Here is a 26,747-nt window from a genome sequence, read left to right as displayed (position 1 = left end):
TTGCAGGGCAGCTGTGGGGAAGAGCTCAAGCTAAAGATAAGGATCTCCTAAATTTGGGGGCCATGATATGCTATAAATATCAACGCAGCCTGCACAGTCTGCAGCTCAGCTAACCAAGGGGACAGATGTGCGTCACTTGATGCCCTTTTCCTATTGGCCTAAAAAGTAGAGGAATATTTGGGCTCCTGGGGGGCAGCTGACCAGCCCACCTGCCTTACTTTCAGCCTCCGGGCCAATTGCCAGAAGGTCATTGCGCACAAGATGTTTGACCACATAGTCCTGGTTTTCATCTTCCTCAACTGCATCACCATCGCCTTGGAGCGCCCAGACATCGATCCCAACAGCACGGTGAGCTCCCAGATGTTCTTGGTGGGGAACAGAAGCCTGACACACACACACACACCCAGGTGAAGGGTGTTAGTCTTCAGGTTTTTGCTCAGCATGATTGATCCTGTCCTGTCCGGTCAAAAGGACACAGTTCAATGCCAGGAGGATTTTTCGAAAGGCTACTTTTTCCAGTGGGGAAGGTCTTTGCTTCCTGTCCAGGAAGGAGCTGCATCTTTGCTTCTCAAAGAGTCCAGGATGAAAAAAGGTGCCTTGTGCTGAGTTACTGGGCAACCTGACAACTTTTCTGAAACTGAATAGATGAATTATTTGGGGTAAATCTAGGTGTTTCCCCAAGACACAGGCTAGCTGCTGACTCTCCTCTTCCGCTTCTCAAATTGACTTGGCTGAATGTCCCTGCAATTAAAAACACCAACTCCCAAAGCACCCAAATACGATTAAGCAGCTTCAAGGCTGCGTAACTTGAACTCCAAACAGTAATTTTCATAAAACCCCTTCAAGGTAAATAAGGTAGAGAAAGGATTTACCAGGATGATCCGGTGAGCTGTGGAGTTTTGGCACAGAAGAGGGGTTGAATTCAGGAACCTAGGAGAGAGTTCACGGAGATTTCCTGGGATTAGGGGTCGAGTCCCTTGCCAGATTGGATTTCAACTCTCTGCTTTCTCTCCTTTTTTGCAGGAACGGATATTCTTGAGTGTCTCCAACTACATATTTACGGCCATTTTTGTTGCTGAGATGATGGTTAAGGTACCGTTGCTACGTTTGCAGTTGGGTCCCGTTGGATTCATGTACAGCAAAAGTCCCTCCATCCGCTCTACTGAGTCGGAGGATAAATCAGGGAGGGACAATTGTCCATTTTATTACTTTCATTTAGGGGAAGGAGGATATTCTTGAGGGAGACCCAATTAGAAAAGAAATTGCATCCAAGAACTTCTCCACTGCAGCAATAAAGAGGCCCATGTCAATTTTTCTCGCGTCTGGCAGAAAAGTTAACCACAAGCCAATTTTCTGCAGTGGTGGAAGATTTTACTCATTGCAAAGATCCCCTTCGCCCCCTCCGGAACAGTTCTGGTCCAGGATTCTGTCTCATTTCCAGTGGAATGGTTCCTGAGCTTCAATGCAGCATGAAGATCCATGCCTGGAACAGTCTCTTCCGTTCTCCTTCTAGGTTGTGGCTCTTGGCTTCTTCTCCGGGGAGCACACCTACCTCCAGAGCAGCTGGAACGTCTTGGATGGGATCCTGGTCTTTGTGTCCATCATTGACATCATCGTTTCCATGGCATCAGCAGGCGGAGCCAAGATTTTAGGGGTGCTGAGGGTACTTCGGCTGCTGCGCACCCTGAGACCTTTACGGTATTTGTTGGCTTCCAGAAAAGCAGGAGGCATCTGAGCTAATCACTTCCTCCTCGGGAATAGCTGGCGAAAACCCAGTCTCCCACACCTGAAAAAACAGTTAAGGTCCCCAAACAGACTCAAAATCTCTTCTCAGATTGTTTCTCAGTGGGAAATTCTTTGGACTGAGGGCCTTGGATGACTCTGAAGGTTCATTTAGAATCTTGGGCAGCTACAATTCGCCATTTGCAACTGATCGACCTCTCTTAATGCCTCATGTCCCTACCCTTTCTTGGCCCTAGAACAAGACTAAGTTGGTGCATTCCTGGTCATTTCCAAATTGCATCCTAATGTGGCATGGTGCTTTAATTAACTCTAAGCACCACGCATATCAGTTTGGTGCTTTGGCCAGCCACCAGACTGGTTCTGTCTATTTTGCTTTGAACGGAACCTGCTTATTCTGCTGTGTATCAACAGAAGGACAAAAGCAATGTGACCCTGAATGCAAAAACTCAGTGTTCATTTTCCAGCAGCCTCTGGCATGGGGTCCTGTGGTACATAGATTAGCATGCAGGTATTTCCTGTTTAGCAGCTCCATGCATGTGCCTGTCTCAAAAGCCAAAGCACTCTGTTCTTCCCAGCAGGTGGAAAGGTTGCCCTTGTTTGCAGTAGGTCGCATAATCGTGCCTGGGGCAAGATCAATCCTGTTTTTCCCAGCATTTCCAGACCTTTTCGGAGCAGTCTGGGGCCCAAACCTCTGAAGATGCACAATGGCAAACCTCGTAGCCGTTCCAGGAACCCCATCCCCCAAGGGTAGGGGTGCCAGACAGGGTGGCAGAGAGAGGGGAACAGCAGACACGTTGCCCTGGAGTGAATTTGCATTCCAAGTGTGATGGGTAATAATTTGAGAATTCCCGGCATCTGCAGATGTTTTGTGTTCAGGACCTCAGAGGAGCAATTGAGCTGGCTGGAAAGTCAAAAGTAGGACGACACTTTCAATATCTGAAACCAGGCGAAAGGGAGCTGGTCTTTTTGATTGTTGTCAAGCAATAAGTGAGGCGGCTGGAGGAGGAGGAGGAGGAGAAGCAAGAGGGAGGGAGGGAGGGAGGAGGAGGGCAACGTTCTTCTCTGCTCTCTGCGGGAGTCTGCTGCTTCACATTATGACCACAGACAATGCAAAACTGGGCCCCCCAAAACAACCCATCGGGGGTCTTTGATTCCTTTGGTGGAAATAAACTAAGAAACAGCTGTGGTGCACAACTGCTCCATCTGTTTCTTGCTGGGGTGACGTTTGTGCTAGGATATTCTTAGGGAGAGGTGGATGTGGGGACTGGCTTGACATTTGAAGAGATTAAGAGTTCAGAAGGCCCATCTTGACCCGGGGGGAAGTCTTTGATGGCGTCTGAAAGCATTGATTAGGTGAACTTCATGTTTGGAGACATTTTCTGGGTCCTACAAAGTGGGGACACCTGGGACACCCCTAGACGAGTTCCTCTGGGCAAGGGAGGAGAGTAAGGACCCAACCTTCTCCAAACCAGCAGCATCCTCCAGGATCCAAACTGGACTTCCTCCATTTGCTTCTCCTTCGTTTTCATCATGCAGCACGCAATCAGAAATGAGGGACGGGGGAAGAGAACCAGAATGCTTAAAAGTTAAGGCTCTGTTGCTGCCCAACTGTCAGTTTCCTCTGGGAGGACGGAATGTTTCTTGGGGAGCCTGGAAATGGGATGAAAAAAGGAGGTGTTCCTCTCCTCTCCAGGGTCATCAGCCGAGCTCCAGGTTTGAAACTCGTGGTCGAGACGCTGATCTCGTCTCTCCGGCCTATCGGCAACATTGTCCTGATCTGTTGCGCTTTCTTTATTATCTTCGGCATTTTGGGAGTGCAGGTAAGTCTTCCCCACCATGCTGAGCAAGATCCACGGAAAGGTTTCAACACCTTGGGGGGTTCTTGGTTCTGCCTTGGAATAAATCCTGGCTTGGCTTGGTCTGACCAGGAGACGTGGACTTCAGGGGATGCTCCCCATGGCCTGCTGGAGCCGAGGCCTCCTTGCCCCCTTCTTAAACCTTGACAGGGTGATCCTTCACAGTTTGCTTTGGAAAACACTCTTCTTCCTTCTTCTCCCGGATCATAAAAGAAACCCCCTGATAAACCCTCCAGGACAGGGCAGGGACTCCCTGAGGTCTGCCTTCTGCATCCTGGATGTTCCCTGGGGGTGAAAACCATCGCACCCCCCTGCTCGGATGATTCCTCCACAGCCATGACTCAGCACCATCGAACGAAACCAAGGAGACCCTCCCTAGCTCAGGTCCCATTGGTGCCAGTTGGCTGTTGGCTGTTCTCACGCTGGGAAACCTTGACCCTGTTTCTGACCCAGGTCTCCTCTTCCCAGTCTTCCCAAAATCTAGGCCACCTGCCAAGTCAAAGCTGAAGTCAAACCCTCCGCCTCTCCTGTTGATTTTATTCGGGTTTTTTCCCCCAGCTCTTCAAGGGCAAGTTCTACCACTGTGAGGGGGCTGACATCCGAAACATCTCCACTAAAACTGACTGCAGGAAAGCGCACTACAAATGGGTCCGGCGGAAGTATAACTTTGACAATTTGGGGCAGGTAAGAGGGAGAGGAGAAGGAGGACAGAAAGGAAGTGGTTCTCCAGCCAAGCAACCTTCCCCATCTTCTAAACTTAATTGGATTTTTAATTGGATGTTACACTTTAGAGGCTTCCCAACTCTGAGACACTCTGGGTGTCCTGCAATTTTAAAAGTGAGGAACAACAATCAAAGAACACAGATCATGTATGTTCAGAAGGAACGCTCCAAATACCAAATTAGAGAAACTCTTCTGAGGGCACCACCCTTGCCTCTCCCCAGGCCTGAGAAGATCTCAGGGATTTTCTGCACATTTTTAAGGTGGATCTCTAGGGAGATGCTGTGCCAAGGGCAGGCACCATGGCAGGGGAAAGCCACTTTCTTCTGCAGACACATTTGGTCTTGGTCTTCTTAAAAACAATGGAGGACCCCAAAGAGTTATGTGGATTCTATCCATCCATGTTTATTTTCCCTCAGGAAAGTGTCACATATATCCTGGGGCGGTGGATCTGACTTGTTGGCTGACTGAAAGCTAAGCAGAAACTGAAAATTCCCCTTTTATAAACAGCCTTCTTTGCTTCCACAGGCCCTGATGTCCCTGTTCGTCCTCTCTTCCAAAGATGGCTGGGTGAACATCATGTATGATGGATTGGATGCCGTGGGGATTGACCAGCAGGTAGACACTAAATATCCTAAGAATTTTTCATGGGGAGTTGCTTAAAGACTCATTCCCACATGCATGTGTAGCTCAATGGTTGGCAATCAACGATAGGGTTGACATCCTGGCTAAGGTGCTGGTCATTCATTCACAAGGGGGGGATAACCATTAGGTGATAAATGACCCACACGGATGATGATGAAGATAACAGAATAACAGAGTTGGAAGGGACCCTGGAGGACGTCAAGTCCAACCCTCTGCTCAAGCAAGAGACCCCGTAGCATTCAGATGATGATGATCCATCATGGTTCAGTTAGGGATGATGTCATTCAAACATTGCTGGAGAGATTTATTTGATGGTGCCCTTTGTAGAGACCTCCTGAACAGAGGCGGCCGCCCCAGGTGGGTCTCACCTTCAGCTGGTCTGATTCTCCAGCTCCCAGAAGTCCCCATGATGACTTCTCCCACCCACTTCCATCCTGACCCAGGGATGCTTATCCAGCCATTCCGTGAAACAAATTAAAGACAGTCTCAGAGTCTTCAAGTCTTTCCCTTTCGGAAAACAAATTTGTCTGAAATGACTTAACATCCTGCAGTGCAACTAAGTTTAAAAGCAAAACAAAGATAGTCAAGAATTATCAGATCCAAACTGTTTGTTCCTCTCAGTATGAAGTCTTCTCTTTGAAGGTTTTTTTTTTTTAATTTTAGACTCCCCGTTGTTATCCTGTCGGGGTGCAGAACATGCAACTGAAATCAGAAATAACTCAAACAGGCGATATTCCAAAAAGAGAATGCAGCTATTTAAGGCAGCTGAGCTAAGCTAGTTGATTATGCCATGGGGGCATCCTGGCCATATTCCATGGGGGAGGATGCCCTGACCAGTAAGCTGGTCAAGATGCCAACTTTTCCAGGAAGGTCCAGCTGTTTTGGAGCCCAACGGCCAGGCTCAACCCTTGGAGGTCGAAAGGTTGCCCCTCCCTGGACCTTGGCAGCCACTCATCTTGAGGGTGGGCTCCATCTCCATTGTGCTCATACGCCATTGTTCCTTGTCTCCCCACCCCCCATCTCTCCCCTCTTCCTGCTGCCTTTTGGCCGCCTCGCCAGCCCAGCCGGAACCATAACCTCTGGATGCTTCTCTACTTCATTTCCTTCCTCCTCATCGTCAGCTTCTTTGTGCTCAACATGTTCGTCGGCGTGGTGGTGGAGAACTTCCACAAGTGTCGGCAGCACCAGGAGGCTGAGGAGGCCCGGCGGCGCGAGGAGAAACGGCTGCGGCGTCTGGAGAAAAAGCGCAGGAGTAAGGCGATATACATGTCTGGTCGGTAGACAGCAGTACAATCACAATCTTTCTGACACTTGCCTGCTGCTCCCAACGCCCATCTCGACCTTCCTCCTTATTGCCTGGTTTTCTTCGGGTTGGTGATGGGACCTCAAAAGACCTTTTTCCTTCCCATCTTTGGAGATGCTTTAAGAGCCAGAAGGTAGCTCGTCCTCTCTTCTGTGATCCACGAGGTTCCTCTCTTAACATCCCAGCTCAGCACGGATAGGAATCATGAGCACAGGTCCCCAAAGCAGGTATTGGGTGCAAGTTCCTTCTGAGGGCTCCCTGGGGCTCTCCGAGCTTGGCTATTTTCTTGCAGACATTACATTACCCAAACTAGGTACTCATCAATACTAATCAGGGCTGTGATATTACTAGTTCGAGTAGTGAAATGTCTGCAAGAAAATCACCAAGTTCAGAGAGCACAAAGGATCTTTCAGTCCTCCATCCTCCTCCATCCTCCATCCTCCTCCTCCTCCTCCTCCTCCTCCTCCTCCTCCTCCTCCTCCTCCTCCTCCTCCTCCTCCTCCTCTCCACAAAGCCCTCTCTCTTCTTGCACTGATGATGTGACCTAGGAAGGTTATGAAGTGTCTGCAAGAAAACCATCAAGCACAGGGACACCAAGGACCCCTCATTTCAACCCTGATCTACAAATATCCTCCTGTACTAGTTTCTTCAGAACCACAAAGATTTGAGCTCCAAGGTGGCTCCTTCTAATTCTTGGCCTTGAGAGTTTAATCCCAAGGGAGGCTGAAATTTTTGAGGTGACCCCACCCTCCCCTGCCATTTCTTTTGCCATTTGAAATTGAGGGGTGGAGGAGATGCAGGGCAGCACTGATGGGCTTAAGCTTGTGAGTGAAACAGAACCCAGCCACCACCCCATGGTTGCAAATAGTCCTTACAAGAAGAACAAAGTATAAATATTAATATACATCTGGAAAGAATTATGGGTAGGGGACCAAGCAGAAAGTTTTCCTGAAGTCCTGGAACTCAGAATATTAAGATGGAAAGCTTGTACAGACATCATCACTTAGATTGGATTTTAGACAACTAGACAGACCAACATCCGATGTGAAAAGTCCTAAAGCAGAAAGGATATCCAAGTCCTCCGTGCTTTATAGGACCCCGTTTTGTCAAATCAAAGCTCTAATCAGATATACTTGTAAAAGCACTCCCTTCTCCGTCTTTGCAGCCAGGTTTAAGGGACTCCCTGGGAGCCTTATTTTCCCAGGGCACCCAAGGAAGACTCACTGCATAGGAACCATAACTTTGGGGGTCTCAAAGGAGCAAGCCTCCATATTCCTAAGGCCTGGCTTATGATGCTCTGCTGGAACCCCCAAATCACCAATGAGTGAAGTTCGAAGTTTGATCTCCTAGTTTTGCCTTGTGTCTGAAGAAGATTTCAACTGCCCCCACTGACTTAAAGCATCACCAAAGGGTTTCAGGGAAAAAGTGATTGCAAATTTCCTGGAGGATTTTGGCCCATGGGCCCTGCATGCCAGACGAGAGATGCATGTGGAAAACCAGCAGAAGGGAAGGAATGAGGAGGCCTCCCCTTTTCAAGGGCAGGAAACAAGTGTTCCCCTAAATGGACTCCATTCAAAGAGATGCACGTTCAGCCTGTAAAAGATTTCGATAGATGGAAGGGGGCCTCCAGTCAGGTTTCTGCACAGAGTCGAGGCAGAAACCTAATCATTTTTTGAAATGTGTTTTTTTCCCTTCCCATTTCAACAGTGCGCTGAACAGAAAAATAGAAGTTTTGTAATACCTGCCCGAGGGGCTTAAGAATTGATATACCACAGAGAGGAAAGTCAAGAAGGGGAGAGATATTAGGGTTGGATGGCAGGAGCGTTTAATAGAAAAAAGAAGCAACAGTGGGAAAAATATGTTGGTTGAAAGGAGACCAGGAGATGGTGAGTTGTAGGAGAAGCAGCTCAGATGTTCAGGACAAAGTGGGTGAAACCAGAGAAATGGAGGTTGTGAGGAAAGATTTTGAGATGGGAGGGGTTTGTAGCTCAACAGAAAACCCTCTTGGCATGCAAGAAGGCCCAGGACTTCTTATCTCCTGAGGTTCCAAGAAGGACTGGGAAAGAATGTTGACCTGGAAGTCAGGACCTCTATAGCAACCTACACTCTATTCATTGAGATAAGCCAAGAGGCCACCTGGAAGAAGGCGGGTTCTTGGGTTCTCCTTTCATTCAAGGGATTAGGGTGCATATATGTTCAAAAAGAAAATTGGAGGGCTCAGAAAGATCTAATGTGCGGCTGACACTCTGTCGCTTCTGTGTGGCTCGGTGGGGTATGTCTGTGAGAGACCCCCAGAGGTTGGGACAAGGCCAGTGACAGCAACAGGCCAAGGGGGCTGGTTAGAGGGGGAAACTGGAGTGTTAGAGCAGGGGTCTCCAAACTTGGCAACTTTTTATGGACTTCCCAGAATTCCTCAGCCATCTATGCTGAAGTCCAGAAGTCTTGAAGTCGTTAAGTTTGGAGTCCCCTGTGTTAGATAAGGAATTCCAGGGATGGTGGGAATGCAATCCTATAGGAAGGCATTGTAAAGCAGGGGTTGGACCAAGAGACATAATTACAGATTTGGGGGTGGGCAGGACTGGAGACCGATGGGTCCAAAGCCCTCCAGTGGTCTCTGTGATTGGGTGGTAGCTGCAACCTCTGTCTTTCTGGCCAAAGTCCACACAAGTCCTTGGCTTTTGAAAGCCAAGCAGGTAGGAGAGTCGATTGGACCATGGAAGAAGGTCAGAGAAGATTCGTTTCTCCCTGCTAACAAGGGATGCAAAGGACATAGTTTGAGGATATGTTGCACATGACGTGTGCCCATGTTTTCCACCACCCAAAGGTGACAAGTAGAAGATCTGGAAGTTTCTTTTTTTATATATATATAAATATAGTTTATTAATTTTTACAATTAAAACCAGTCACAATACATACACAAATAAGCAAAAGAAAGAAAAAGAAAGAAGAGAAAAGAGGAAGAGAGGGAAAGAATTTTGAGAAAAGAAAGAAAAAGAAAGGGGGAAGAAAGAAAGAAAGAAAGAGGTTACAAGATAAAAAGTATTCTTATTTTAACAGTTTGCAAGATCTTCTTTTGTTTTCACAACCTTAACTTGTGTCATATAACCACACCTGTTTTTAACTGGAAGTTTCTGAACACAGGGACGCATTCTGTACCCAAAGATCTGATTCCCAGATGGAATCTTGACCCCAGGTTTCTGCTATGACCCCCATGAGCTTTTGACCCAGCCCTAAGCTTCATAAAACAAAGCAAAGGGAAACAGAAAAGCATTTAGAGTAATACATTGTCTGAGTTTGTCCCCTATTTGTCTGTACAACAGCGTAAGCATTGGCTTCAGTGGGATTGTGCATTGGTCCTACGACCCCGTAATCAAGAGGGCAGTGATGCTCACCAAACAGCTTATGTCTCCCTGGGCACCTTCTGTACCCCCCTCTTCTGCAGTGCATGGATTGGCATCTCTTCTAATGGACATTGCATGCATGGTGTGACATGGGTGTCGTGCTTTTTCCTATGTCATCAGTGTACTTTCAATGTAACGTGTTCCCAAGCTGGAACTGCATGTTCCTTCTGCTCACATGCTGGGGATCTCTCCAGAGCTTCTGCTTGGCTATGATCTATTTGGGAGATCAACCAAGATCCCTGGTGTCCTTTTTCTTCAGCTTGTGTGTAATGTCTATGTGTTCTACCTGTGCGTCAGAAGGAGACCACCACTTTGTCATGTATCTCTCTATTGAAGCAACACGTTCACCTGAAACTGGAGCCTATCAAATATCTTGGGCTATAATTCCCCTAATCCTCATCTAGAATGATTGTAGTTCTAGAGATCTGCAGGGCGTCACCTCAAGGGAGGTTGGCCTTCGGATTCTTTTCTGGAGAACCCTGGAGGAGCATGTTGAGAATTCATCAAACCTTTCCTTAAGGAGACCAGAGGTTAGCCAATGTGGTCATTAGAATTGCTCTTGAGGGCATCCTCTCAGCACCTACAAGATAAGAATAAGCCCCAACAGACCCCTAACACTCAGCAAGAACCACAGTCCAGTATTTCAAAGGCAGGAAGTGAATGGGTAGTTGTTGACCTGGATGAGTTAGACACTGATGGGGTCATCCAACAGCAAAGGAACAGAAGAGAAAGAAGAAAGGATGGGATGAAAACAAGCAGGATATTTGCCCCTAAAAGGCCAAATAGGACAGGTGGACCATTCGTTGCAGCACCATGGAGAGCTCCCCACGGATCTCTCTTTCCCACAAGGTGAGGAGGGACCAGGGTTTCCAAGGTCAAAGAGAGATGGTTCCTAGGGACTGAGGGCATTGGCTCTCCTGGGCTCCCTGAGACAATGCTCAGGCAAATGGTCATTGCCACCTAGAAGATCCCCTCTGAGCATGGAGTTTCCTCTGATGCTCTTGCTTCGAGGCCTCGGCGGTGACCAAGAGATATGGCACCGGAGCTTGATATCCAAGCTTCCAAATGAGTCATTGGAGTTTTGATCTGGTTCGTGGCCCTGACTGACTTCAGAATCCTCTGTATTGCCCAAAACCAACCCAGCATGTTTTCTTTGGAGATTCTCTGTCCTCCAGGTCATGGCTGTCCCAAAAGGTGCTTTTTTGAAAGGCAACCAGACTGTTTTTCCTTGAAGACATTCTGCTTCTCATCCAAGAAGCTTCTTCGGTTCTGACTGATGACCAGATGATGACCACAATGAATATAAATCCTTCCATGGTCCACAGTCAGAACTGAAGAAGCTTCTTGGATGAGAAGCAAAATATCTTCAAGGAAAAACAGCCTGGTTGGCTTTCTTGGGAAACTCCTCAGAATATCCTTAGTCAAGGGGAGCAGCCCTTCCCTTTTGGGCCTTCTTTCCATCTTCATGTGGCGCTCAAGCAGAGCTCTCACAGCAGCGCTGCCTCTTCCTCAGACCCTCCCCACCCACCCAGCCCCTCTTTCCTTTCCCCCCAGGGATCAAAATTCACCCCGTGCTTCAAGGTGCCTCGTTGCTAGGATTAGCCCTTCTCCTTGCATGCTGCCCACCCGCCGTGTGCGGCTTCAGGAGCCAATCACCCCGAGAGCTAAAGGCAGCCAGGCAGGAAAGAGAAAAACCTGCTTGCTTTGGGAGGCTTTCAAACCACTTGCCTGGAAAACACAGGCACACACACACACACACACACATTTAAAGGTCCTTTTTAGCCATCGAGGGAAGGGAGGGATTAATAGCCAAAGGGTTACCAGTCAGTTGGGTTTCTTTTGATGCGATTAGTTCCGCTTCCAGATTCCGATCGGCCGGCGGGTGTCTTGCATCAGCAAAACGTAAAATGTAACAGTTGGCAGGGAGGCATTAAAAGGGTCGAGGGCAGGAAACAGGGGATTGCAAGTGACTAGGTGGGCCCCTGGAGGAATTAGGCGAACTCCAGATTACCCGGTCTTTTCCGTTCTCTCTCTCTCTCTCTCTTCTAACAACCAGCTGCCTGCATCTCCCAGAATCAAATGGGAAAAAATGTGCTCACTTGGGCTGAGAATAACAGGCAGAATTCTGAATTTTTGTAAGGATTTCCAAAAGGGGTGGAAAACGCCCTAAACAACACCGCAATGCTAAAACCAGCAAATCATCTAGACAGGGGTGGGATTCTACAGGTTCGCACCTATTCGCCAGAACCGGTTGTTAACCTTCTAAGAAGTTCGGAGAACCGGCTGTTAGAAGAAATTACTGGCCTAATCCTGTAAGGAAGGCCGGAAGGAAACATTCTGGTGTTGCTTACAGAAACTGCCCCTCCGTTAACCCTTATTACATTCTTGGCAGGACTAGACTTCCTGTCTCAGGAACTTCTCTGGAGTTTTTTTTCCCCCTCCTTTGCTGGTACTTTGCTTGTGTGGAGTGACCCTTCAAAGTTACAATGGCACTGAAAAATGTGACTTATGACCATTTTTCATACTTACAACTGTTGTCATGAGAGGCCAGGCAAGGAGATGCGTGCCTCGATGTGAGTGATATTGAGTTGGCCACACCCAGCCAATAACATGACCACCAAGCCATGTCCACCCAGTCACATGACCACCAAGCCACGCCCACCACCTAAGCCACGCCCACAGAACTGGTTGTTAAAACCTTTGAATACCACCCTTGCATCTAGACGAGGGTTGTCCAAACTAGGCAACTTCAAGAATTTCTCCAGGCAGCTGGGGATTTCTGGGAGTTGAAGTCCACAAGTCTTAAAGTTGCTAAGGTTGGACAACTCTGATCTTAAATGAAGCCTCCATTTGTACTTTTCCATTCTTGTGCCAGGTTCCCTCAGTCTGGTGCCTTGAGATGCATTAGATTTCACCCCCATAATCCTTGTTGGCTGGGAATTATGGGCACTGAACCCCAATGTCACTAAAGAGCACCAGCTTGGGGAAAGCTGTGTGGGTCCACACATTTGAAAGGGAATGGGGTTCCTTGGTTGCTGTGTGGCTTTAATCTATCATTGCTCCATCTCTTGTTTCCAAGAAGCCCCTCAGGCTTTGCTTTCATAAAACACCCCAATAACCCCACTCAGATTGTGGTTTTGGGAAAGGCAGGACCCCAGACCCCTTTTAAGACAAAGGTTTCGTGAGCTTGCAAATCTTCACCTCACCTCCAAGAACACTGAAGCATAACAGAGTCCATCTCTGTGTCTTGGTGGGCAGAGGAGGAGCATCACGGCCTTTGGATGGCCTCGACTACAAAACCCACAATCCACAGAGCCATGGACTGCATGCCTCTTGGACAGAACTCGCATGGTTTTGCATGCCAGCATGGCTTGCATTGGAAAAGGCCAAGGAGGCTACCAGAAGCTGATTGGTCCTTGTTGGGTTTTTCCCCACAGAAGCTCAACGGCGGCCGTACTATGCCGATTATTCACCCGCCCGGAAATACATCCACTCGCTCTGCACCAGCCATTATCTGGACCTTTTCATCACTTTTATCATTGGCGTCAACGTCATCACGATGTCCATGGAGCACTTTGATCAACCCAAGGTAAAGGCAGCCTCTCTTGCCTCTCTCGTGGCCCGGGGGGGCTGGGGGGGCAGGACTGGCAGTTCAGGAGAGACCTGCAAGGGCTGAATGCCAGGAGTCTGTGGCAACTTCTTGGGAAGGCAGGTAGGAAGGAAAGTCTCGGATGGATCCTGGTGGAAGTTCCATGGTGGAGGGCAAGGCTGCTGATTCTTTGTCTAGGGGTCCCATGACACGCTCCCACCTGCGACCCCGTTCCTCAATTCCTTTGGCACAGTCATCCGGGGACCCTAAATAAACCCCCCACCCCAATTCCTGTGTTTCCTCGCAGTCTCTAGAAGAGGCCCTGAAATACTGTAACTACTTGTTCACCTTCGTCTTTGTGGTCGAAGCCATCTTGAAACTGGTGGCCTTTGGCTTCCGGAGGTTCTTCAAGGACAGGTTGGAGATGTTCTTCTGGCCTTGTTTTGGTCGTTTGGGGGAAGGGGGGGCGGGGCCGTTGCAGGCTGCTGAACCAGCTCAGCCCCTCTGCGCCTCTGCCCCCTTGTAGGTGGAACCAGCTGGATCTGGCCATCGTCCTGCTCTCCATCATGGGGATCACGCTGGAGGAGATCGAAATGAACGCCGCACTCCCCATCAACCCCACCATTATCCGCATCATGAGGGTGCTCAGGATTGCTAGAGGTGAGGGGCTCCTCCGAGCATCCCAGGAGTATCTGCTCCCTCTCAACTGGGAGGTTCCATGCTTCTTTCCTTTGCCTTCCAGTGCTGAAGCTGCTGAAAATGGCCACAGGGATGCGGGCCTTGCTGGACACGGTGGTTCAGGCCCTCCCCCAGGTAAAGGTTGTGCAGGTGTTAACTTCCCTTTCTCTTTTAAATATCAGGTCCCCCCACTCCTCCTCCTCCTGCCGATATATTTTCAACTCCCGTCCCTCCAGCTTTCCAAAAATGTTCAATTTTGAGTCGCCCCAAGAGAAAAATAAAGGACATGCCCAGAGGGATATATCCAAACATTATATTTCCCAACTGCACTAAGGACACCACTCCTGGCAGCTCAAAATGTTGTCCTCTTGTCTCTTTTTCTTCTTAACTCGGCGCTGGAGATAACGAGAGTCGATGGCTTTGAGTCCACAAGTTCTAAAGCTTTTTTCAAAGCCGGCTTTATCTTTTGCACTCCCATCAACGAAAGACCAGCCAGGGTCACCCTTCAGTTCTGTCTGTCTCTGGGGTGCCACGGCGTAGATGTTCTCGTGGCACGAAATGCCAGGTCTCCTTTGCACTCTGCCCATGCCTCGTGGAGAGCCACCCTGAGAAAGTCTCCTAGTGCTCTGAACCCCCACAGTGGGGGACAAGGCAAAACCCGCAGCCAGCGAGAGGCTTTTCGGAGGATGCTCTTAGCCAGTCTCAGCCAGGCAAGGCCTCTCTCTCTCTCTCTCTCACACACACACACACACCTGCCACGGAGGGGGGCAGGAAGGGGAGCTGACTTTTGCACACACACCCCCAAAAGCCTTCTGGGGCAAAGGGGGCTCAGCTTCAGCCTGCACCAAAAGCTCCAGCAGCTGAATTGAGGGTGACATTGGAAGGAGCATCTGGGGACAAAAACAGACCCGAGAAACTCTGCCCTCCTTCTAGAATACATTTGCAGGCTGCCCACGTGCTGGAGAGACAGTGGAGCGGATGTGGGACAAGGGTGGGAAAAAATGCTGAAGGATCCTCTCCTCCCCCCCAAAAAAAAACAATAAAAAAATAAACATTCAGTGCCTGAATGGAAACGCTGCCCTCCCTGATCCCCACCAGCGCCTCTGCTCACCCCCCTCCTCACCCCTCTTTCCTTTTTCGGAGGAGGGCTCTCCACACATCCGGCCTGCAGCTGAGGATCTCCCAGGAAATGGGGTTTTCCCAAAGGGTTAACCACTCAAGCACCAGCCTGGGAAAACCAGCATTTCGACAGTCCTGTAAATTCAGCTGAAAAGCGGCTGCGTAAATTGACTGCAAGCGTTTTCGGGGCTGCTTACAATCCAAGTGGAGAGCAGGGTCTCCCCCTCTGCACCCCAAGAACTGGGGGTGGGTGGGTGGGTGGGTGAGCAAGGCTGCATGAGCTTCTCTCCCCTGAACCTTTGCTGCAAGGCGGTTACAGGTGGGAAAATCTGGGGGACTCTGGGTGGGCAGTTCTCCAAGGTTCCTGAGGTCCTTGAAATAGACTTAGGGTTTTCCACCAGGTGGGCTCACCCACCTCTAACCTGAAGCTTGGAGAAGAGACTTTGCCTCTCTTTCTATGTCCCCCAAAAGCAGCGGACTTTACTGTAATTTAGCCGCCCCGGCCTCTCTCTCTCTCTCTCTCTCTTAGCAGAAGGAAACCGCTGTTTCCTGAAGTGCCTTACACCCTTGTTTAAGCCCTGACATTGTCAAGCTGTCATCCTCTCAAGTGGCTGAAGGTTCCCAGCAGGAGAACGGCCACTTCTGCTTCCAGGCACTTGTCTGCAGAGCACCGAGGAAGAGCCGATAATTATTTATGATGGGATGAAGTCCTCTTGCCTGTGGCTTCGGAATATCAAGCAACAAGGGGAAGGAGAATCAGCACAGGAGAATCCTGGCAGGCCAGAGTTGAAACAAGGGGTCCCTGGTGCTCCCTGAGCTCCCTGGTTTTCTTGCAAACGTTTCATGACCCAACTGGGTAACATCGTGCTAGTCAATGCACTAGCACTGATGATGTGACCTGGTCTGAGTGATGAGACATTTGCGGGGAAACCAGCGAGCTCAGAGAGCACCAGGAACCCCTCAACAAGGGGAAGAGGCTGTAAATACAGAAGTGGGAGCTTCACCCCTGGAAGCTTCCAAGAAGAAACTGGACTGCCATCTGTCAGAAATGGTGTAGGGTCTCCTGCTTGGGCGGAGGGTTGGACTAGATGACCTACAAGGTCCCTTCCAACTCTGCTATTCTGGTACCTGGCTCTTTTCTCTTGGCATCAAGGATCTTTCACACGGTTCAGGGGCAGAGGGGCCTGGGGGTGAGGGTGGGGTGCAAGGAGACAGGGCGCGTCTCACGTTGCATCCTGCAGGGAGTGCTGCATTAAGAAGGATTCCCCCCCTATCTGCCCCCAAGACTTCTCCAGGGCTCTCTTTGCCAGTCTAGGCTCTGGGAATTCCCTCTGGGGCCGTAACCCAGCTGGAGACGCCCATCAGAACAGAACAATGCCAATGTCCAACCCTTGGGAAACAGCCGAGGGGGGGCAAAGTTTCTTCTCCGTAGACCCAGCCCAGTTTCACCAGTCACGTTCATGTCCTTCACGCTCAGTCTTAGGTTCCTGTTGAAGGCGGCCCGAAGGGACAGAGCACATCCTTCTGGTACTACAGATCTTTGCAAGCTTTGGGAACGCATGCAAGCTGGATAGTCCCCATACAGGTGTAGTTTGAGCCTTTTGCTTAGTGAAGATCTTCTGCAACAGATTCAGGTGGATGTAAGATGCAAGGACACCTTCGTTCCCCCAGTTGTGTTTGCATGAGTCATTGCCCCTCCTCCCTAGAGCTGCCCAGGGGACACCAGGCTGGGGAAAACTCCGCTGTTCTTGCTAAAGCAGGAAATCCCACCTAAGCAAGATGATATCAGCTTATTTCTGACTTTTTGACACTCTCCTTTTCTAGGTGGGGAACCTCGGCCTGCTATTTATGCTCCTTTTCTTCATCTACGCTGCCCTGGGGGTAGAATTATTTGGGAAGTTAGGTGAGTCTTCCTCTCCTTTTTCTGTTGCTTGGTGACCCTGTTAATATGCCAGCCAGACTTTCCAGAGAACATCCTATCCCTGCTGAAAGGGAAGAACGTAGCCAGATGTTCCTATGGCTTGCATAAGATGAGAGAACCCCAACCTCACCATTGTCCAGCTCAACTAAGTTCCCACCAGGCAAAGGGGATGCCAGAATCTGGTGGGTATCTCCAGAGAAGCAGGGGAGGGTCAGAAGGAAGCAAATGAAGAAGAGAAGGAGGTTCTCAGAAAACGGGAATGTTGGGAGTCAGATGATGGAAGACTCAGCCACCCGCAAGCCATCATTGGACTTTCTCCAAGCTTATAGGTAAGAGTGGGCTCATCCTTGCTCTTTCATAGACTGCAGCGAAGAAAATCCTTGTGAAGGCCTCAGTCGGCACGCTACCTTCAACAACTTTGGGATGGCCTTCCTCACCCTCTTTAGGGTATCAACTGGGGACAACTGGAATGGGATCATGAAGGTAAGGTCTCCCTATCCCTGTCCTGGCAGAGCTTTCTTCCCATGGCTGTACTTTGAGTTGACTTTAGACGTCACTCTGAGAGATAGTTTGAGTCGACTGTGGCATTCATCTCCAACCATGGAGGCACAGAAGACTCAAGGCCACCCTGCTCCACCAGCTCCGTGTATGATTTGCCTAGAATAAAAGCCAAGATCAACATAGAGAAAATGTACCCCAAATAGATGCCCCATCCTGAGGGGGGAAATAAGGCTTTACACAAGGTAAAATTAATCCGTGGAAGTCCCGGTCTCCATTTAATGAGAGCCACCAGTCTGCACCCCTTGAAAAGGGAATTAGAAAATCCAGAGAGGAGAAGAGTCTTTCCCTGGACGTTCACCACGTTGGCCCTAGAGATGCCACTGACGTTGCGATGAGCTTGGGGGAAACTTTTGCATCCACTTCACCCATATTCGCTCCCAAAGACTGCTAGCTGGCCATTGCTGGGCAGGTGGGCCTTTAGTTCCATTACTGCTCAGTGAAACTCCATGTTTGCTCACCTCTAAATGCTGAATCTTTGGGAGAAACCTTACGAGGACATTAAGATTCCTTCCCAGTTGACTTATCCACCTGAAGTAACCTCCTTGCTTTCCTGTCCTTCTTCCAGGATACCCTCCGGGAATGCCACCGGGATGACAAGCACTGCCTCACCTACCTGCCTGTCATCTCCCCGGTTTACTTCGTCACCTTCGTCCTCATCGCCCAGTTTGTCCTGGTCAACGTGGTGGTGGCCGTCCTGATGAAGCACTTGGAAGAAAGCAACAAGGAGGCGAAGGAAGATGCCGAGATGGATGCTGAAATTGAGCTGGAGATGTCCAGAGGGATCAGCACACCAGAAAGGACCATGGATGGGCCACAGACCCCTTCCAAGGGGGGTTCGCCCCTGCTGGTGAAGCATCAAGTCATGGTAAAAAGCTAGAGAAGGAGCTTCCTTCCCCAGGCATGGGAAAGAAGGGGGTTGAGTCTCTTGGGGGGCCGTGTCTATGTGTGCTTCCCCCATCATCATCCTCCTCCTTCTCCTCGGAGACCTGTCGGGTTTTAAACAAGCCAAGCTAAAGGACCGTTCTGCAGTTCCACTCATTCAGAAAGCCACTTTGCTGACCACCCCGCCACGCACGTATCTCAAAGCTGCCGAGAATTACCGGTCCCCAATTTCCCCACCATCTCAGCCTCCTTTCTTGCCGACTTGCAGGGAGCTTCTGCTGCTGGTCTCAGGGACCCCCAGAACCTTCTGACCCTTCACAAGATCTCAGTGGCACGGATGCATTCACTGCCCAACGACAGCTACATGTTCCGTCCTGTGATGCCCGCCAAGCCTCCCTTCCCACTCCACGAAGGGGAGCTAGAAGCCGTCTCCTGCAAGTCACCCCGAGGTAAGGCAGTCAGGATCGGGGCCTGCGGAGTTTCCTGCCGACCGATTTAGGTTGTCACGTGTCGTGTGCAACTTCCAAAGCGAGGGGTGCCTAGAGCTGAGGCCCAGAACTGCTTCGGGCTTTCCACCCAAGGGCGAACCTCCCCTCTGCCAAGAGGAAGGCCTCCAACCTGGAGATGGGGGAAGGGTCACCAGAGGAAACAGGGGCTTCCCTCAGACATTAGTTCAGCTTTGAATGAAAGAAAGAGGAGAATTTCTGGGGAATGAATCATCTCCTTCCTTGTTCTTCCAGGATCCGTCACATCCATCCATTCTCAGCCGGTGGTCACTTCGTCACTGAGGATCCCACAGTTGGCCTTCCGCCCAACAACACCCCCTCCTAGCCACAACACGGGAGCTCCGTGGAAGCTTCTACCCCCCCGCCCTGCCCCTCGCACCCCCAGCTTCAGCAGGCTGCTGTGCAGACAGGTCAGCTTCCTGGTCTCCAGGTGCTCTCTCGAGTGGGGGGAGGGGAGGCAGAAAGGGATGGGAAACATATTCGGGGCCCAGGAAGCACAGAGACAACAGCTGGCCTTCAGAGGCTGTGGGCGCTCCATCACTGGAGGTTTCTAAGAAGAGTCTGGACAGCCCCTCGTCTGGAGTGGTCTAGGGTCTCCCGCTTGAGTAGGGGGTTGGACTAGAAGACCTCTGTGGTCCCTTCCAGCTGTGTTCTGATTGAGACTCTGTGGAGTCAAGGGCTGTAGAGCGGACACAGTGCAGGAGGACAGAGCCCAGAGTTTAGGACAGAGACGAAAGGAGAGGGAGAGGCTTCCGATGTGCCCCCAGCCTCAGTGCTCTGTCTGGAGCCAGCCCCTTGTCGTTCATTCCCATGTTGCTCTGCTGAGTCAGCAGGCCCTCCCCTGGCAGACGCCTCTCTGACTCCCGAGGCAGCCAACTGCTGGATCGGCCCCTCAGCCTCTGGCTCTTCCGCATCACAAGAGGCAATGCTGCCATGATGCTCTCAGCCAGCGCAGGCAGAAGCTTGCATGCTGGCAGGGCAGAGGGTGTGGCCGACTGCTTGGCAGGCATCCGCAGGTGGGTTCACTTCCATGAAAGGGGCGTTTCCCGGGAATGGCCCAGCTCAGTTTTGACCTGTCTGCTTTCCCCTGGATTTCTATGCTAACTCAACGCTTCAGAGAGGAGCCCCCCGAGAAGACAGGACTGTGAACCCCAACTGTCTCGAAACATGGGACCGTTCCTGGATGCATGTGGCCTCCTTGTGTTGGAAATGCTTCTATTGTTTTGATCTCTTTGCTTTGCAGGAGGCCGTCCGGAAGGACTCCTTGGATAGCTCAGTGGTGGAGACAAAGCAGTGCGCCCAGGCAGAGACCCGTGAAAACCCACCCCTGAAAAAGTTGTCTCACAGTATTTTGGGGGATCCTCAGCCTCCCCCAGCCTCCACATCCCTCCCGGGCAATCCTCCCCTCCCCCACCCCTCCCCTCCCCGCCCTTCAAACACCCCGCCCCCAGGGAAACCTTCAGCCAGCACAACATCTCAAACAGGATGTCCACCCACAGCAGCATCCTCGACAGCTCCCTCTTCGAGTCCTCCGACTTGGCGGACGAAGAGGTCAGCCACATCAACAGCTCCGCCAGGGATTGGGGGGCGCAGCTGGAGAGCCAGGATGGCCCGGAGTCCCCTTTCGCCTCCCCGGCGCCCTCCCCCGTCCCCTTCAGGAACTGCAGCACAACCAGCTTGACCATGGGGAAGGGCAAGGACAAGGACCTGAAGAAGTTCTACAGCGTGGACACCCGGGGGTTCTTGGCCAAGCCGACGTGGGCGGATGACCAGCGACGGCACTCCATTGAGATCTGCCCTTCGGTCGGCCACGGGGATCGCGGCTTCGCAGATGCCTCTGAAAGGAGGAGGCTGCCTCTCCAGATGCAGTCGGAGTCCGAGTACCTGCACGGCATCCGGAGGAAGAAGAAAATGAGCCCCCCCTGCATCTCTATCGACCCTCCCGTGGAGGAAGAAAGCAGCTCCACCACGACGCGCAACAAAGCCTCTGAGAACAGCCTGCTGAGACGGAGGACGCCCTCCTGTGAGTCCACGGCCTACAGGGACCCCTTGGAGCTGGCCGAGGGTCAGCCTGGAGAACTGGCCTGCAAGGCAGACCGCTGGGCACCCCTGGCCTGCCGAGGGGAGCATTTAACCATCCCGAGCTTCTCCTACGAGCCAACGGACCCTGGTTCCACGGGTGAACCCTGCGAACGCCTCTCGGAGAGTAGCCAAGCTACGGGCCCCTCTGTGGATCCCCCACCGGAGGGTCCGGAGTTGCAGCAAACAGACCCTTTGGAGACTCTTGGCGACCCCTCTGAGCCAAACCAAGAAGACCTCGGAGGGGGCAGGAATTGTGCCCTCCTGCAACACGGACAGGTTCCAGGGACCCCAAGCGACACAGAAGAGGTTGTGGACGAGCCGGTATAGCTTCCAAGGGGGGGTGGTCTTTGGTGAACTTTAAGGGCTTTGCCACCACATGTGGCTTCGAAGAGGCAAACAGGTTGGAAAGCCACCCTCTCCTTGGCTGATGCTTACCCCCCCAGACCCTTGGTTTCTCCTCGCTGTGAAGGTCCGGTTAGTGTAGAAATGGAACCAAAGTCCCAGAGAAGCTCCAGGCGTCCCAAGCGGTTCAGGGGTAACCGGAAGGAACCCGATTTCCTTCCCACCCAGCACAAGGAGAAGTTGTTCCAATGTCCCTTTTCCTCCCTCTTCCTCCCCTTCCCCCTCACCCAGCGTGGCCTCGGACCCCTCCAGGGGGGTTGCAGACCTTTCTTTTATCTTTTTTAAAGGCAACCCGGGGTTGGTTCGGAAAAACTCTCTTTTTTTTTCTTTCCGAAAGGGCACCTTTTCTTATTGCACGAAAAGCGGTTGCGGGAAGCGCACCTGACCAGGCAGAAGCGAGTTGTATATTGTTCTGTATATCAGCAGTTACTATAAATAGAAAAAACATGTATTTGAGATTTTTTTTAAAGAAAAAAAAATGGAAGAAAACACACATCACAGGCAGACACATCGTGACACAAGCTCATAAATGTCCACAAGGAAGCTCTCCGTCAGAGGCATATTTTTGCAGAAAACCCACCCATCAGGACGACCCCAGAGATGTCAGCCGGAGGCGCTGAGCGCCCCTAACTCAACCGCCCCTAACTCACCATTGTGCACCAACCACCGTCCACTCTGAAGACCAGCGAATTCCCTCTCCGCCTCCATTTTCCCATCCCTACGAGCAAAGGTATCCAAGCTTGGCGAGGTTAAGACCTGTGGACTTCAACTCCCAGAGTTCCTCAGAAATGGGGAATTCTGGAAGTCCACAGGTTTTAAAGTGGTCAAAGTTGGACACCCCTGCCGTGCAGTGACCCTAACCCTGCCAGTTCCAGCTGGATTAGGCTTCCCATGGGAGGGCAACTCGATCCCTTTTATTTCACGTCTGCATTCACATCCGATCCTCAATGGAGTGATGTCTTCGTAGATTCGACGTGGACGCGTCACCATTTTTACTGTCGTCTTTTCAGGTTGGCCTCCATCCATTCATTTTCCTTCCCTGCCCACTTCATGCCTTGCCAGCTTTCTTCTGGTCCTCCTTGTTCCACAAAATGGAAAAAAAACAAAACCAAAAACAAAACCACTACTGAATTGTAGCCAGTGCAATAACAATTAAGTTATTCTTATGGGTAAAAGAATCTCTTTTTTATGATGAACAATAATAATATTATTATTTTACATATACTCAAGCGACGTTGTATTTTCTCCCCTTTTCCCGCCCCCCCCCCCCTCTGTTTTCCTTTGGAATTCAGGTGAAATGTTGCAATAATCCGAACTTTTAAAAGTGCACAACGAAAAGTAAAGGAGATTTCCAAAGTCATCAGGAAAAGAAGGAAAAAAAAAAAACCAAATAAATAGTAAATTATTTAAAAGTTTCAATTTTGTTTGTGGCACTCAGGGGTGAGTTAAATTAAATTAAATCCTAAAGATCTCCAATCAGCAGAGGTTGGCTTGTTGTCTGTAGACCACAGAAGAATTTTGGAAGCCTGCCTGCTGTGTTCCAGCCCAAAAATAAACATTAGGGGACAAGTAGAGAAAACGTCAATTTTTTTCACCTGGCATGGAGGAAAAGCCAACGTGGAAGGGCCCTGCCAGGAGTCTGCTGGTCCCCTCATTGCTTGTTTCTGGAGCTGATCTAAAATGCTGGCGAGGGGTGGGGGGTTTAAAGGGCGGCCTCTGGGTGAGACACCCGAATGCAAAGCCAAGAGTGAAAATTGCAAGCAATCTTTTGCCTGGATCCGAGGGCTTGGCCTGACATCCCCTCAGAATGGCCCCTGACCATCTTTCAAGACAAACTGGGATTCTATTCAGATTCTTCTCCCCACCCCCCCACCCCCCCCAATGCTGGTTGTTGAATCCAGCCTTGAATTGAGGTCGCTTCTCCCTTTGGAGTCTTGCAAACTGGTGTGCAAGGTGTGATCTTCAAAGCATCCAGGTGGCCCCGGGTTCAAGCAACAGGTGAAATGCGGCTCCTTTCTCCTGGACCTGCCCAACCTGTTGGCCAAACTAGCTTCGTGAAGGCTGGATGGGCGGATCCCAAGCAGCCATTCTGGTTCTTGCACGACCAAAGTAGGCATCCCTCTCTCTCTCTCTCTCTCTCTCTCTCTCTCTCTCTCTCTCTTCTCTTAGGACATGTTCCCGGGAGGGAGGGAGGGAGGGAGGGAGGAGAGGCCTTGCCAGATGTCAGTCCTGTTTTCCACTGACATGCCTTTTCTCCATGATTAATGTGGGAAATGGCCTCTGAGAGTTGGTCTTCCCTTGCATGCGTATCCTCAGGGGTCCGAGCCACATTGAGAGAGACACAAGGAGGACAAGGCATCGCTTCTGACCCCAACCTCTTTCCCAAGGATTCGAACCAAGGCACACAAACAAACAGGGAAGTCATGTGGCTTGATTAAAAAACAACAACCCATCAGCTCAAAAAAGAAATTAAGTACCCTCCAAATATAACTTGGTGTTTGTTTGGGCCGGTGGTGTAAATATAGAGGAAGCAGCAGGGGGTTATTTGGCTGCAGCAAATAATCTGTTTTCCATACTTATTGGATACCATTAGGTTCTCTGAAGGTTGGAAAGAAGGGAGGAAGGAAGGAAGGAAGGAAGGGAAGGAAGGGAAGGAAGGAAGGAAGGAAGGAAGGAAGGAAGGAAGGAAGGAAGGAAGGAAGGAAGGAAGGAAGGAAGGAAGGAAGGAAGGAAAAGGGAGGAAGGGAAGACGAGAGGGAGGAAAGGGAGGGAGGGAAGAGGAGAGGGAGGAAAGGAAGGAAGGGGAGGAAGAGAGGAAGGAGCTGCAAGAGGAAAACTTAAAAGAATAGGAGCCATTATGTCCTACTGTATCCTGGCGTAAAAGCTTTCTGAAGTCAGATTTAATGGAGAATGTCAGTTGAATTATTTATCCCCAAGAGCCTGTACAAATATTGAGGAAGATTATTAGCCTTTATGCCACTTCCAACATCTTTCCACGATGAGAGATTAAATTATGATTTTTCACTGAATGAGGACCGCATCCACAATTGTTCAGGGGCAGGAGAGACTGTCTTTAAGCAAAGGAGGGAGGCAGAGAGAGAGACTTTCAAGTCAATAAAATTAGACTTGTCCTCTCTAAGCATTAAGCATCTCATTATTTCAGGTGAGACGGATACCAATGACTCATCATTACAATCCATGTAAAGATACAGCAGCTTTCTGCAACTCAGCCAACTCTTAGGATAATCGTCAACTCCAGACAGGAAATAAAGAAGCCAAGCCATTCCTGCTGGATTGGATTCTTGGCCCATCTTGTCCAGCACTTCATTCTTGCGGAGGCCAACCAACTGCCCAAGGAAGCCCACCAGTCTTCCAGTCTTGACCAACCTGTTGACCAAGGAGCAGAGATCATCCTTCTCTTGATGTTTCAGGCCAAGGGTGGTAAACCTGGCCCAGGAAGAGTCCAGATGTGGCCAGAGGGCCAAGTTGCTGATCCTCTCAATGGAGGCCCCATTCTCAAGCTGAGTTTCAGAGTCGCTCCTCCTGGCTGGCAGGATTGAGAGGGTTAATGGAGTGTCCCTGGGAAGAAGCACCCAACTGCCAAACCATTTTCTTTGGTGCTGGAGTGAGTCATTTATTAAGGCAGGAGGACAGGTACTCCAAGCGCCTTTCAGAAACAACTGTGCCAAAGAGGGACAGGAATGCAGAGGCCTCTCCTTGTCTTCTCTCTTTTCCTCCCCGTTGAAAGAATTAGGATTTATATACTTGCTTTCTTCCAGAGAAGGCTTTGATTTATGCTTCTTATACAAGACAACATTGTGCACAAGCAGGAAGAAGAGAAATAGGAGGAAATCATGTTTTCAGCCTCGGCAAAGAAACACTGCCATCACAAAGGCGAAGGGGGTGTAGGAGGGATCTGAAATGCGATTGCTAATTACAAGCAGAGAGATCTACATCCCCCGGAAGGGTTCGCTTGAGGTTCCCCAGCAAAGCTAACTCCAGTTTGCCACCAAAACGCTGCTGCTGCTGCAGAGAAGCAATGGGGGGGGGGCTGCAGCTCCAGGAATCCCCCCTGCTCAGGCTTGATGCCCCCCCCTTCCTTCCGAGGGAGAAGCCAAGGGCTGTTTCGATAAACTGGGCTGCCCCCCCAGGAGACCCAAAGTCCTGTTTGGATCGTGGACTGAACACAGAGATGAAGAGGTCCTTGGCTGGGGCTACTAAGAGGATCATACTGAAGGCCTAAACTCTTAGGCCTGCTTGGTGAAGCCGTGAATAATGGATTTCAAGGTTTTGCGGTCATTAGCTAGTGCTGCTGCAACACACCCATCGCTGTTCTTCTACACCTTGGCCAGGAATCCCCCAGGTGTCCTCAACCACCGCAAGGTATCATTGAGCCGGATGAAACTCACACAAGTCCCCTCTCCTATGGAAGATACTTCCATTCCTGGGTCGGAATTTCTAGGAGAGCACAGAGGACTAGAAGGTCACCTAAATAAAATCCACCCAAAACAAAAGTGAAGGCAAAAATCTGGATCTGGTGTGACCATTTGTGACCAACGGTCCTGGGAGCAACTGAAAGGTGCACTGGGGTGGGGTCTTTCCCCCCTGTTCGCATTGGGGTATCTTGGCCACGCAGGCTTGATGAGGGCTGCAGGTTTCCACCCCCTACCCCAATTTCCAAAAGCTGCTTGAATGCAGCCCTTTCACCTTTCTGAAGCTTTCACAACAGTGAAGTGGCTTTTGTGGCTGGGGCCAGAATTTGGGAGAAATGAGCAAAGAGGCCAGAAGGTTTCGGGGGGGCAGACACGGCCGTTGCATCGGCCCTGCCTGGGGGAACCAAATCAAGAAAGCTGACACGGTAAGGGAGAGTCTAGGGAGCTTCGCAAATTGGGCTCGGCAGAATTCACACACAAACACACACACACACCCATCACGCACTTGGCCAGAGTTCTTCGTGCAGCAAAGCCGCCGCAGCTTCAGAAGAGGATGCCCTGGCGTTTTAATGAAGTGACGGTCAAAAGGGCAGGTCTTCTCCAACGCCCGTTACAAGGAACTCTCTTGGTTCGCTGTCTCCCAGGCTGCCAATTAAGGACGGGACACCGAGCAGGGCCTGGGAACTCAAGGGAGACCAGCGAGAGTCCCAGAATAGTTCGTCCAGGAGCTGGTTCTTCCCCAACCACTTTGCCAGTCACTCTTGAGAGAGCAGAAGAGATTAATCGGGTTGGTGCCCAGCAGGAAATCAGAGCCAGAGACCCAGCAATTAGAAGTTCTGCCAACTGCTGCTGCTGCTGCTTCTCCCCATCCAGTAGGGAGGCCAGGAGGACTCAAGATTTGGGGCT

General features: G+C 50.5%; 1 protein-coding gene across 1 annotated transcript in view; it reads left to right on the top strand.

Annotated features, from left to right (window-relative positions):
• The window catches only part of LOC113422377 (voltage-dependent T-type calcium channel subunit alpha-1H), a 125,534-nt gene extending 102,437 nt beyond the window's left edge, over positions 1-23,097 (top strand). The window contains 18 exon segments of the mRNA XM_087942303.1: positions 225-348; positions 1,024-1,092; positions 1,514-1,698; positions 3,437-3,563; positions 4,158-4,283; positions 4,848-4,937; positions 6,024-6,216; positions 13,106-13,257; positions 13,565-13,674; positions 13,784-13,917; positions 14,000-14,070; positions 16,879-16,957; positions 17,337-17,458; positions 18,102-18,401; positions 18,687-18,867; positions 19,159-19,334; positions 20,168-20,380; positions 20,383-23,097. Coding sequence (XP_087798429.1) covers positions 225-348; positions 1,024-1,092; positions 1,514-1,698; positions 3,437-3,563; positions 4,158-4,283; positions 4,848-4,937; positions 6,024-6,216; positions 13,106-13,257; positions 13,565-13,674; positions 13,784-13,917; positions 14,000-14,070; positions 16,879-16,957; positions 17,337-17,458; positions 18,102-18,401; positions 18,687-18,867; positions 19,159-19,334; positions 20,168-20,380; positions 20,383-21,333 — 3,403 coding nt within the window. The 3' untranslated portion in view covers positions 21,334-23,097.
• Positions 23,098-26,747: the final 3,650 nt, after the last annotated feature.

The sequence above is a fragment of the Notechis scutatus genome, chromosome 12 (genome assembly GCF_049901735.1).
Source record: "Notechis scutatus isolate UNSWTSFEM ecotype Mainland chromosome 12, rNotScu1.2, whole genome shotgun sequence".
Lineage (NCBI taxonomy): Eukaryota > Metazoa > Chordata > Lepidosauria > Squamata > Elapidae > Notechis > Notechis scutatus.
This window is presented reverse-complemented; position numbering and strand designations above follow the sequence as displayed.